Genomic DNA, 14,109 nt, shown 5'->3' with positions numbered 1-14,109 from the left:
ATGATTTCATTTCTCTATATCTTGCAATCTATCATCTTTCAATTCTCTCATCTAATATAGTAGCAAACTCTATCCTATTTAATATTATTGAGTTATTTACTTACAAATATTCACAGTTGAATTAGGCTACTTTTTTCTATATAAAAAAAAATATGAGTTTTTATTGGAAATGAAATTTTTTAGGTTTTGTTTGGATATAAAAAAAATAAAAAAAGAAAATAAAAGAAAAGAAAATGAAAAAAAGAAAATATAAGAAAAGTAGAGTTATTTATATGTTATTTGGATGAAGAGAAAATGGATAAAAAGAAAATAAAGAAAAAAAAAATTTGTTTGGATGGAAAGAAAAGTGAAAAGAAAGAAAATCATAATAATATAAAATCACATTAATATTATTATCTATATTATATGTAAATTATAATTTATTAATGATAAAGGGTAAATGTGTAATTTTATTCATGTTTGCCACATTTCTCTTCATTTTTATCTCATTTTTGGAGTGAAAATATTTTAGTGGGTTTTACACTATGTTTTTTTCTTTCCATCCTATTTTCTCTTCTCATCCAAACAACAAAAAACTTACTTTTCCATTCATTATCTTTCCTCCCATTTTCTTTCCGTTCAAATTCCCTTAATTCAAACATGTGTTAGTGTATATACAAGTGGGTGGACGTTGCACATATGATAGGTCCAACACATAGATAATATGCTGACTCAGCACGTATGAAACATGATGAACACATGTCCTTATCAGGAGCAACACGCGGGGACGAATGTACTCACTGGCCAATGGGACAAGTGTCCTGATAAACCATAATTTTATTGTTTATTTTGTATTGAATTTGGTAGATTTCATCAACTTATCTTATATTTATTCACTGAAATAGTATGGTTTTGTGAATTCTTCCTAAATTGTGCTTAAGAGCGAAAACATATTTTTTAGACCCTTAATTTCCTAAATTTAATTCACTTTAATTACATTCGATGAATTGATGTATTTGTTGAGTGATTACAGGCTTACAAGATAAGTATGGATTGAAAAAGTGAGAAAAAAATATGCAAAAGTAAAAAATTCATGAAGAAATGAAGTTTGGAGTATTTCAAGATCATGCTTCCACACAATCATGCATGTCTACGCACATTTCTGAAGTATTTGAAACCAAATTCAAGAAGGATTAAGGGGAGAGCAATTAGGGTAGCTTAAAATTATATTTTAGGTCATTTTCTAGAGAGAGAAGCTTTTTCTTCTCTCTAGAATTAGAATAGATTTAGTTATTTCTCCCTTAGATTTAGGTTTTTATTCTTATTTTAGTGTAGTTTCATTTTATTTGTATGTGTCCATTGCCTTAACTCTCTTAATTTTTCTTGTTAATTTTTTATTTTTGCAACTTTTAGTTTTATGAACATTATTGTTAATTTTGATTCCTTTAATGCAATTTATGTTTTCATATTATTGTTGCTTCTTTTAGTGATTGTTATTGTTATCTTGCAATTATTAGTCTTAGATTTTATTAATTATTGCTATTTTAACATACTTTTATTTTATGCCTTTCAAGTGTTCATGAAAATGCCTCTTTTAATTATTGAGTAGTTTTTCACACTCTTGACTTGGGATTGATGATTTAGGTAACCTTGAGTCATTAATGTCCAATATTAATTGATGATGTAGGATTTTTAGTTGGTTTAGTTTCTACTAATGCTAGGGGTGACAACGGGGCGGATTTTTGCTCTACCCGACTCCGCCCCACCGCACAACAACCCGCATAGAACCTGCCTCGCTTCTACTCGCGGGTAGTAAAATATTGAACCCTAACCCGCCCCGACCCTAACCGCCCTTATAATGATTAAAACTAATAAATAAAATAAAATTTTAAAATTTATATAACCATCATCACATACATAACATAAATTAAAGTAAAAATTTAAATATGATAGAATATTATTAATTATTTACTAATTATTTTACATATATTACACATATTATATATTAAAATTATATATATTATATATATAGCGGGGTGGGTAGGGGCGGGTATTACCTAAACCCGACCCCACCCCGCCCCTCTCAAGAACCCGCCCCGCTAAAAACTGCTCCAGTGCGGCCCACCCCGAGCGGGTAATTACCCGCACCGAGCGGTAGGGGCGGGGTGGGTACCCGTAGGTTTCGGTGGTATTGCCATTCCTAACTAACGCCAGTCTTTCACTAAGTTAATTAGTGAGTTGCTTAGGACTTGTGGATTGAGATCAATTATTCCTATTTGACTTACCCCCAATGTTAGGGTTGACTAAATGGGATTAACTCTTCATAATTATCATATTTGTGGTCAATGACTAGGATAAGAACCCTTGACTCTCAACCCTTACCAAGACTCTTTTTAGTATTTGAATTCTCCTTTCTTTTGATTTAATTGCTTTTAATTTAATTTCTTGCATACTTCTTTACTTTCTTGTCTTTTAAATTCTTGCTTATTGTGACAAACTAAATTAAACTTTGATTGAGAGTTATTTGTTGGTTTGGATTATACTTGCAACGGAATTATGTTGTGAAATTTCGAACCGACATTAATACTTTTATCAAGTTTTTGGCGCCGTTGTCAAGGAATTGCAATGTTTGTTATTGGTTATTGTATATATGTTAATATTGTGAATAGTTAGTTTTTGTATTTTTGCTAAGTTTTTGCTAGTTTTAAAAGTGTATTTTCTTTATCTTTTGACAGTTTTTGTTTTGTTTTCTATTTTCACTATGAATTCTCACCCGTTTGACCATAAGTTTGGTTACAACTATGTTGTAGGAAGTGAGAATTTTAACGATCGGTCGCATCGTAGATCGTGGAATCAAAGGTGGGAGGAGTCTCATTCATATAGACAAACTTCTTAGCAACAACCTCCTCCGATTTCTTATGATTACAATCCACCCCATATTGCACACCAATATGAACCAACTTCTCAACATAGCCCTCAACCGCCATACTCACAAGTTCCATACCACCAAACACTTTCATATGATCCTACCCTATACCCACCACACCAACAATCATATGAGCCATGTGAACCATGTTTAGAGCCACCACCATTTCAACACCAATACTCCCAAAAACCACCACCTCCATATATATCACCTTAATACTCTCACCAAGAAGGACCACCTTCTAACTATAACACTTTTCTCCCAAACAATGAATCATCTTTTTCACCACCACCTTCACTGAATGAATTTCTCAAACCTTTAATGTAAGAACAAAGAGATCTTCACTCTCTTCTCCAAAAGCGAGAAGAACAACAAAAGATGCAAGAAAAATTTGTGGCTACCTTAGCCGAAGCAGTGAATCGCTTTGTTTCATTGCGCTCATGTAATCAAGACACTCCCATTGATGAATGTTGGGAATAAGTAATATAACCACAATCCAATCAATCATGTGTCAAATAATTTGTTATTGTTATTATATTAAAATATTAATATAACAACGTCCTTGATTAAATTTAGATATTTATCATTGTGATAGTGAACATAATATTGAGAGATGAATCTTTGATAATTTAATCTAAATTATTTTTTGTCATAGGATTATTAAAAAGGACATTATAATCCAATATATATATATATATATATATATATATATATATATATATATATATATAATGGTCTTTATTGGATGAAGATTAACAGATCTCATTTATTAAATTATATATATATGGTGCATATAGAGATATGACCATTGAACTAACTCAATTAATAGTTATAATTACCACATATTTGTCAATAGGATATTCTCAAGATTAACAAGGTAATAGAGTTTTCTTTGACCTGCGACTGTTATAGTAATTAACAATGTATTTATTATACTTTGATTTTGGACATCTAATACCCTAGGGTGGTTGTTGAATGGATATTGGGTATGATTTAAATACTTGTAGAATTAATGATTAGTCAATAAGAAATCAGTCAACTCTTGGTAAAGAGTTTGAGCTCTATGATTATAATAACTGAGACGAATAAAATCTTGGCTAAGGAGTTTGAATGAATGAAGAAATTAGTTTCTTAAGTCATTCACAGTTCAATGGCAACAAGTTAGAGTTTGACAATTAAACTATACTCTAAGGGTTAACCAAGAGCTGAAAAGATAGAAGAAATTATACTTTGTTCTTATGAGGTTCTTAATAAAAATATATATTACTTCATACTATCAGGTCGTTGAGGAGTATTGCTATATGTCAACCTTGATTAGTAAATTTAGTATGACTAATTTACTATCCGCTGAACCTATGGGGTCACATACAAACGAGTGTTCTAATCTTCGCCATAGAATTATTTAATTATTATTTTGATTTGATCAAATAAATAATTATATTAACTCAGATAGAATATTATTGTATTCTTTGCTAGCACCAAAAATATAATAATAATAAAAATATGATAATTTAAAATATTAAATGAGATTTGAGAATAATTAGTTATTTTATTTTTAAATTTGAATTATAAATTTGAATGAGATCCTAACTGATTCTGTTTCAAATTGAATTATGATATGATTCATAAATTTAAAAGATTTAAATTTAAAATAATAAGATATTATTCAAATTTGAATTGATATTTAAATTTAAAATCAGTAACAAATCTCATACTATATATATGTATGCCAAGAATAGAGGAAATAGATGAGAATAAAACACAAGAGTTTTATTCTTTTACCTCTATACACATAAACGTATGTGGGTCTAATTCTTGGAGAAGAATTTTATGATGTGCAAAGAGTTGCAAGAGATTTCTCAATTTAGATCAGATGTCCATTGGTCAAGGAGTTGATGCTAAAGGTTGGTCTCGGTGTAGATACACATAGAGTCTTTGTACAATCGAAAAATAAAGTTTTTACTAAACTTTCTAAAGGTATTTAGATCTGATCTATATATTATTTCTAGAATAAAATTTAAGCACAAAATAGATCTTTACGATTACTTTCTTTTCTTCTGATGCGTGTTATGAAATATGAACACATGGTAATCCTTCAATGAATGTGGAGAATTAACTAAGGAGCGTAGTGAAAAAGAGAACTTGGAACTTCAAGGGAAAGAAAAGGAGTTGAAGCAAGAATCACAACAAGAGGAGGAAGTTGAGATCATTGGTATTGAAGAAGTGGTTAGAGAATTGAGAAAAATTGATGAGAAAGTAGATTCCATCATTAATTATTTTTTGTCCACGTTGAGCCTTCCCTCGTTGAATTCGAAATGGGTGAAATTTTAAAAAATTAGTAACAAAACGGATCTAACCATCAGGAGCAATACACAGGGACGGATGTACTCACTGGCTAGTGGAGGCAAGTGCTCCCAGTGAAATTTTAAAAATTAGTGAATAGTTCTTATTGATATATATTAGGTGCCCCCACTACATAATTAATTTTGACCCCACCCCTTAAATCCCTAACCCTTCTCCTTTTCTCATTTTTTCAATTTTCTTCATCTTCTCTAGCCTCTAACCTCTACCCTCCAGAGTTATTGCCGCTGACGTCGCTGCCCCGTTCAACATTTCTCTTGCATGGCTTTGTCATTGCGTTTCTCCTTGCATCATCAAAAGAACACTCACTCTTTAAAACCCATTGAATTAAATACTCTTTCAACTCTCTTCACAATGGAGTTAGTACTCAAATTGTCCCCTGAAATTTGACCTTCCGACTCAATTTAGCCCTCAAGATTTTAATTGACTATAACTGTACCTTGAAATTTTGACCTGCACCTCAAATTGGCCCTTATATTGTTTTCCGTCACCGTAAAGCTGAACTGACAATTTTAAATGATACCTGGGAGTCTCAAAATGACGCCGTTTTACTGTTGGCGCTGAAATCTTTAGAAATGACGTCGTTGACATGAGAAATGGGTTAAATGAAAATCCAAACATTAACCACTTCAAAAGTGAAACCCAATTGACCCTTTCTCTTCCTCCTCTTCCCCTCGTATACGTTCCCGTCATAGAAGCACCATGGGTGTCACAGTAATGGAGGTTTGAAACTTTTCTTACTTGTTTCGTTCCCATTGTGAAGATTAATTACCTGGGAGTCATCTTTTGAAAAACAGGTTAGTAACAAAATCGTTGCTCTCAACTACCATGCTCTATTTTTTTTCGAAATGTTAGTTGTGGGTTGTTTTTCATTTTTTCACTCTACTTCATCAGTGAAACTTTGGGAGATTGTAGTTGATTATAGTTGTTGATGATGATAGAATTTTTGTATATTAGGGTTTAATTTTTTTGCATGTGTGTGGCTGTGATCAACTAAATCGTTCAATTCTTTGTCCGTTTGAGCTTCTTTGATTTTTCATATTCCATTTTAAAATAACAATTTTTCTCCTTCATATCTCATTTTAATTTAATTGTTGACTGGGTAATTTCTTGTAAAAATAAAGCATTTTTTGTGCGCTAAACATTGTCTGCATCAATGACCACATAAGTGTTTTATTATACATCTGAAATTAAGTGATAATCATGAACTGAACTACTTGATTTTTCTTAGACATTGACATTAGTACTATGGCTTGAAGGTGTCGCAGATAATCATATTCAATATTTCAGTGCATTTTGAGCATTGTGGTGTTATATCTAATTAGTGGGTGGTTAAAAAAATTGAAACTATGTTACGTCATGATAATCATGAACTGAACTACTTGATTTTTCTTAGACATTGACATTAGTACTATGGCTTGAAGGTGTCGCAGATAATCATATTCAATATTTCAGTGCATTTTGAGCATTGTGGTGTTATATCTAATTAGTGGGTGGTTAAAAAAATTGAAACTATGTTACGTCATTTTGGCTTGGGAACAATTATATATGTATTCAGATACTTGTGATTGTTAGTTAGGTAATTGATTGTGTGAAGATCTTAACTTCTTTGTTCTACTTTGGCAATCAATTGTAAAAAATCTTTGCCCTTTTATTCTCTTTTCTTTTTTTAGATAGGACAATGAGTTTCCCTTATTTGCTTTTCCACTTGAAGATTGAAAATAATGTTCATTGGTTTTAACAATAATTAAAGCGTAGATCAAGCTGGTATGTTTTGCTGAAGGTTTATTATTATTATTATTATTATTATTATTATTATTATTATTATTATTATTATTATTATTATTATTAAAGATCCCTGGTCTTCTAGTCCCTATTCATTTTGGCCATTCTTTCCACTAAAGGGATTATACTTGTTTCATTATATTCTGTGAAGTATTGGCAATGTTGGCTAGTGTTGTATGGCATAATAGTTTCATATTTGAGTCAGAGTTGAATTTACTTTGATTAGTAAAGTTGTAATCGTATCTAAATATTGTTGATTTTACATGATTTATTCTTTCATGTTTCATGATTAAGGATTGTATGAGACAGATTGAAATTAAACCAAATACCTTTAACAAAATATTCATGTTTTAATTCTTCTTCTTTTTTAATGGTAGCCAAAACACTTTTAATTGATTAGTTTGTTTAATATATTAGAACTAGGTCCCAACTGAATTGTCTGTAATCTGAATTACTATTTTTAATTTATAGAAGTTAGTGTTATTTTTAACCATTGTGTCTCCTGAATCTTATTTATAAATAGATGAAGGTATAACAATTGTGTATCATGACGGAGGTAGTTTTGTTACCAAACCAAATGGCAGTTTGGTTTATGACAATGATCACACTAATGAGTTGACTGGAAAGGATGAGGATGTATTAGATGTATTTTTACTGAGAGACTACTACAAAGTCCTAGGTTATGATAACATGGTTAAGTATTGGTGGCTTATTCCTGGTAGACCTATAAAGAGTGGACTGCGAGTACTAAGTCATGACAAAGAGCCAGTAGAGATGTGCTTCTATGCAAAGAACAATGGGAGAACAGTGCACATATACTATAAGCATGGAGTTTCCTAACCCATGGTAGAGGAAGAAGCACCTAAATTGATAGAGCTAACACCCAATGTCACTGGTGTAGAAAACGTTGTCAAAGGGACCACACCTAGCCCAAAGAATAATACACCAACCATTCCATCCCATATCAAATCACCCATCAATAGCACAAGTGAAGGCCCTTCCAACGCAGCATCCAAGTCCCTACCTGCATCTGCTTCTACCCCCTGTTGAAGGAGATACCCCAACCAAAACCAGCACCTAAACCCACACCTAAGCCCAGGCCAGCAACTAAGGAGAAACCTAAGTCCAAACCTGCACCTAAGAAAACACCTAAGCCCATACCCAAACCAGGACCTAAGCCCAAGTCCACATCCAAACCAGCACCTCAACCCAATCCCACATTAAATACAACTAAGTCCACATCCAAGTCCAGGCCCAAACCCAATCCAACACCTAAATCAGCATCCAAGCCCAATCCAACACCTAAATCAGCCCCCAAATCTAAAGTCACTTCATCCAAATCAATACATACTGCAACAAGATCCTCTGATAGACTAAAAGAAAGAGTAGTAGGACAAAAACAAGATACTGGCAACAAGAAAACCTATATAAGCCTCGATGATAGCAATAGTAGTGACAGTGACTCACATGACTCGTATGAATCTGCAGAAGATAGCCTATACAAGCCTGGACCACAAGACAGTTCTATTGAATCAAATATTGAAGGTGGTCTTTCGGCAGCTAGGTTGAGGGAATTTAAGTTGAAGCATGCTCCAGGTGCTGTCTGGAAGAAGCACAAGGAAAAAATAGTAGAGAAAGATGACAATCTGGTTGTGGAGAATTCTGATGAAGAAGTAGATTGGGTGCAAGTGCTGGGCAACAGAGAAAATAACCAAGAATCTTATGATGCATATGATCCAATTCACGATGATTCTGATGGAAACGACTCTTGGAGGTCTGAAAAATTGAAAAACCCCCAAACTCATATGAGGAGTGGAGTGATGATGATGATGCTGATGATGTGCACCCAATCTTCTCCGAGGGTGGCCGATTCGGTGAACTAAAGCTACAAGTTGGAATTAAGTTCAGTAACAAGAATGAATTTATGGATGCTGTGAGAGAATTTACCATTTAAGAGGGTAGAGAGATTAAATTTAGAAGGAATGAGAACTACTAAGTCAGAGCTATTTGCAAGTGGACAATTGGAGAAGATGAGGATATGGTTAGATGTCCATGGGTTGCTTATGCATCCAGGAATTCTGAGGAGACATGCTGGCAATTAAAAATATTTAAGAATGAACACATATGTTTTAGGATGAGCAAAAATAGGGCAGCCAACAGGAGATGGCTTGCTGGCAAGTTGGTAAAGAAATTGAGGAGGTATCCGAGCTTAAAGCACAGTGAGGCTAAAGCATATTTCAGGAGAAGGTGTGACCTAGACCTAAACGAATCATCACTAGCCAAAGCTTTAATGGACGCAAGAAATATTGTTTACGGTCATGCAGTTGCCCAAGTATGGTTTGGTTAGAGATTATGCAGAAACTCTACTTAAGAGTACTCCTAGTTCAACGGTAAAGATTGATACATATCTTCAAGGGGATGATCCTATATTTGAAAAAATGTATGTATGCCTAGATGGATGTAAGAAGGGTTTTAAGGCTGGCTGCCGCCCACTGATCGGACTCGATGGAGCCTTCTTGAAGACTCAGTTTGGGGGACAAATACTCTCAGCAGTGGCTCAGGACGCCAACAACCACATATATCCAATTGCGTGGGCAATTATTGATGTTGAGAATAAAGAGAATTGGAGGTGGTTTTCGGACCTGCTGCTTGATGACTTGGGTGACTACATGGCTAATAAATGGGCTTTTATGTCAGACATGCAAAAGGTAAATGAGTAAATGTATTTGTATAATCAATTCATACTTGTTGTGAGGACTGTGATTAGTAAATGTATTTGTATAATCAATTCATACTTGCTGTGAGGACCATGATTAAAAAGATTTATTTGTATAATCAATTCATACTTGCTGTGAGGATTGTGATTAAAAAGATCTATTTGTATGTGAGGATTGTGATTAGTAAATGTATTTGTATAATCAATTCATACTTGCTGTGAGGACTGTGATTAGTAAATGTATTCGTTGCGAAGGTCTATTTGAGGTCACTTAATATATTTTGGGGGTCTATTTGAAGCACGATAATTGAAATTTCATGTGTTGCTGGTTCAGGGTTTGGCTTCAGCAATAAAGGAGCTCATGCTCAATGTACACTATCGATTCTGTGTCTGGCATCTATGGAAGAATTTTAAAAAATAGTGGAAAGAGCAGGAGTACAGAGGACTATTATGGGAGTGTGCTAGGAAAACAACTCGCCATGGTTTTGATAAGAAGATGGATAGGTTAAAGAGACTCAACGAGGAAGCTTGGGTATATTTGGATAAGTAGCCTAGAGAAGCATGGATTAGGGCATATTTCCGACACGATAAAAAAATTGATAACATTTGTAACAATGCCTGCGAGGTTTTTAACTCGAGGATCAAGGAATACAGAGCTAAGCCAATAATCACCTTGTTAGAGAAGGTTCGGATGTTTGCGATGCGGTCCATTGCAAAAAAACAAGGTCAAAGTATCCCACGATGTTGGTAAGCTCCCACCAATCCAACATAGTAGATTGCAGAAAATCCGAAAAGAATCTAAAAAATGGACACCGATCTGGAGTGGAGATGAAAAGTATCAAAGATTTGAGATCCACGGTTAGCCTACCAACATGGCTGTTGACTTAGGAAAGAGCATATGCACCTGTAGGTTTTGGTAAATAACAGGTACTGAGGTAGCCAATAACTGCTTATTTCTATTTATTTTTGTATTATTTGATTAAACATAGTTTAGATTAGATAGTGACTGGTTTGTATTCATTTAAGTGTTGTTATCTTTTTAACTATTTTTTTGTCTCTGGTGATTGGTCTATATTTAAATAGATTGTTGGATACTGTTTCATAACATCTGTCTTTGTAGGCATGCCGTGTGTCCATGCATGTGCAGCCATCTCCAAGATAAATCGAAATCCTAAGGATTTTTGTCATCATTGGCTAACGATGGAAGCCTATAGAGATACTTACAAGCACTCTCTCAATCCAATACCAGGACAAGATCTTTGGGAGAGAAGTGAACAAAATAGGCCTCATGCACCTAAAATGAAGCGAAAGACAGGGCCAATAACCTAAAAAAGAAGGAAGGACGCTGATGAAGAGTCATCTAGTGTTAAGAAGTCAAAAACTGAAACCAAATTGAAAATAAAATACAAAGAATTCACATATACTTACTGTGGTACGAGAGGACATACAAAGAGGAGTTGTGCTCATAGGAAAGCTGATGACCTTGCTAGTGCCCTTGTTAATGCAGCAGTGGCTGTTGTTGCAAAAGAAAAAGGTTCTACGGCTGGAGAGACTACAGATCTAGCAAATGCTGCTACTACTAACACCCAAGCTGCTGAGATTAATGAAAATGCTCCATTAGCACCAGAGCAAGTTGTTGATGATGCAAATGCTTCAGAAATTGTACTCACCCAACCAACTTACTCACGACCAGAAAATCAGGAACATATAGTGATTGGTTTCTAATATTTGATTAACTGTTAACTGGTTTGTATTGGTTTATAATACACGAGTAAATATTGAGTAGATCCAATTGATTGATACTATTTGATAATATATTGATTAGTTTTTATTGGGTTGTATTGGTCACTAATTCTGTTAACAATTTCACTAGGTCCCTCCATCAGATCCACCTCCACCTCTACAACAGGTGACAAGGCTGACAAGCTACAAATCTAAGAGGAAAACAACTTCCAATGTGGACCCAATGCAAGGAGCAAGTTCTGGGTCTGCTGCACACTTGGCAGAGTTTATGACATTTGTCCCTACCCCGGGCTTCAAACCACCAACAACAAAATAGAAAACGATTTGCAATGTTGACTGGAAGTTGTGTAAAACATATTTTGTAGAGAGCATTTGATCAAAATATGCTCTTTTGATATTTTGTTACTATGTTATGTAGAGTAATCTGTTTTGATTTAGGATATTTGAAACTATGTTATCTAGGGTATTTAAAGTATGATACAGATACTGCTATTGCTAATGCTGTGATATTGACAATAATTAATGACTATGAATTACTTAATGAATTACTTATTTGTAGGTCCTCTGTCAAGTGTAAGAACCACAAAAGGTTCTATTAGATTTTCTTTTGTCATAACATCTCATCTATTTTTGTTTTCATGGGAACAAAAAAGATAATCATTGAGAGGTGAAGTTATTATTTTGTATTCAATGTTTTCACAAATGAACTATACACTTAAATTTATTCACTAATGGAAGTGCATACTACATATATAGTTATTAGAGCCAGCTCCTGATCTTGTCTTCATATACAGACTTATAACAGCTTAACCAATTTGATTAAACTATACTCTTCTTATACTTATTTGGTCATAAGTTATACCTCCTCTTTTATATAATCTCAATTTTAAAGAATTTTTATAGGATATATCATTACCAAGAGAACATAAAATTTCATTTCTATTTTGTCATTAAATACATAACAATGTTTCATTCACATAACTGATATCATAGTTACATATATTTCATCTCACCTAATCCGTAAACTATAATCACAATTCCAAAAATAATAACAAACAAAGAAAACATAATATTTCACATTTTTAATATTCTAATTTCAGCTTCAAGTGCACTAATTTTCTATCCCAGAGATATTTTTCAATGGTCTTCACTAACTGAACTTTCATTTCTGCAAACTATGGCTTCTTCTTCTTCAACATCTGCCCATTTAAAAAAGTCGCACCATCTCTTATCGATAGTCTACAACACCAAAAATCCAAAAAAAATTGAGAGGAAGAACAACTACAAAATCAACAAGCATTTGAGAAATAAGACACACAATCAACTTGCAACAATTCAACCAACTCATATTATAGTTAGAGCATCCATAAAATGGTCTTTCTAGATTGGAATCCGTCCTAGACCACCGAAGAATAAGACGCAACCCACAACCGCACCAATGCGAAACCTTCCCACCTCTGTCACGGTGTGCGTTCTTCACCTAGCCACCATGCGAACGAGCTCTACTAGAGCTATATGATCCTTGGCTGCTGCTTCCCAACATTCTTCACAACTTTTGGAGACACTCTTGCGATTTGGAAAATTTGGGACTTCTAGGTTTTATTTGAAATTTTTAAGTGTTAAATTGATGCCTTCAAATATTTTGCCACGTCATCTAACTGCTAGAGTGCAAGGTGTCAACCAAAATTGCCAGGTCAACTTTCCGGTGACGGATAACGACGGAAGGGCCAAATTAAGACACGAGCCAAAATTTCAGGGTGCAATTAGAGTCAATTGAAACCTTGAGGGCTAAATTGAGTCGGGGGTCAAATTTCATGGGCCAATTTGAGTATTAACTCCTTCACAATGTGTTGAAAGAGTGAGGAGAGGAGCCGGGTGGAAGGCTTTAAAAGCCAACCTCTACGTCTTTGCATGTTTCTGTAGTAACATCTGCTTCCTGCATGCAAACATCCTAACAACACGCAAGTAATGTGTTGGTAAAAGAATCTCTGAAAAGCTACGAATTCCATGAAAAAAGCACATGAATCTCTGATAAAGCTGCTACAACACGCAACATCTGTGTTGAAAAAGCTGCTTCCACCGCATACATCATGCTACCTGCGTGTTGATGGGGACTTGCCAAGTGTCTCACTTTCATGCAAAATCTGCTTCGAATTACAGCAATACGTTACCTGCGTGTTAGTAGGGACGGACATACAGGAGGCGAGTGGAGGCCTCGGCCACCCCAGCTTTTTTTGCAAAAAAAATAATAGTAATAAGTTATTAAGTATGATTTATTTTTTTAAAATTTATTTAGTATTTAGTCTAATATAAATAAAAGTCCGGTCTAAACTAAATATTAATCGTTTCTGATATCTAAAAAGTAAATAACAATATTAAAAGAATCAGAAAAAGATATTATTACTAATATTTTTTAATTAAATAACATTTTTCAAATTCTATAAAATTTATTTTTTTTCTTCTTGTGACCATTCTTCTTGATTCATTTGGTATTAATTCTCTCTGTTTCAGCTACTACAACTGAAAGATTTTTTTCAGCTATGAATATTGTGAAGAATAACTCAGAAACAAAATAAAAGACGAATTTCTTACTAATTGT

The 14,109-nt window shown here is 33.8% G+C and overlaps 1 protein-coding gene across 1 annotated transcript; it reads left to right on the top strand.

The window, feature by feature from the left end:
- Nucleotides 1-4,778: 4,778 nt before the first annotated feature.
- LOC130975624 (uncharacterized) lies at nucleotides 4,779-8,934 on the top strand. The gene is made up of 4 exons (XM_057900387.1): nucleotides 4,779-4,809; nucleotides 5,016-5,117; nucleotides 7,575-7,858; nucleotides 8,104-8,934. Exons 1-4 carry the CDS (start codon nucleotides 4,779-4,781, stop codon nucleotides 8,932-8,934), a joined length of 1,248 nt encoding a protein of 415 aa, XP_057756370.1.
- Nucleotides 8,935-14,109: the final 5,175 nt, after the last annotated feature.

The sequence above is a fragment of the Arachis stenosperma genome, chromosome 4 (genome assembly GCF_014773155.1).
Source record: "Arachis stenosperma cultivar V10309 chromosome 4, arast.V10309.gnm1.PFL2, whole genome shotgun sequence".
Taxonomy (NCBI): Eukaryota; Viridiplantae; Streptophyta; class Magnoliopsida; order Fabales; family Fabaceae; genus Arachis; species Arachis stenosperma.
Note: the sequence above shows the minus strand (reverse complement) of the source record. Positions and strands in the feature narration are given on the sequence as shown.

Bases quoted from the DNA above. Each gene is read 5' to 3' on its own strand.
- LOC130975624 (XM_057900387.1), top strand. From the start codon at position 4,779: ATGTCCATTGGTCAAGGAGTTGATGCTAAAG. The intron at 4,810-5,015 runs GTTGGTCTCGGT...ATGAATGTGGAG, and splicing joins TCAAGGAGTTGATGCTAAAG to AATTAACTAAGGAGCGTAGT. The intron at 5,118-7,574 runs GTATTGAAGAAG...ATTTATAAATAG, and splicing joins GGAGGAAGTTGAGATCATTG to ATGAAGGTATAACAATTGTG.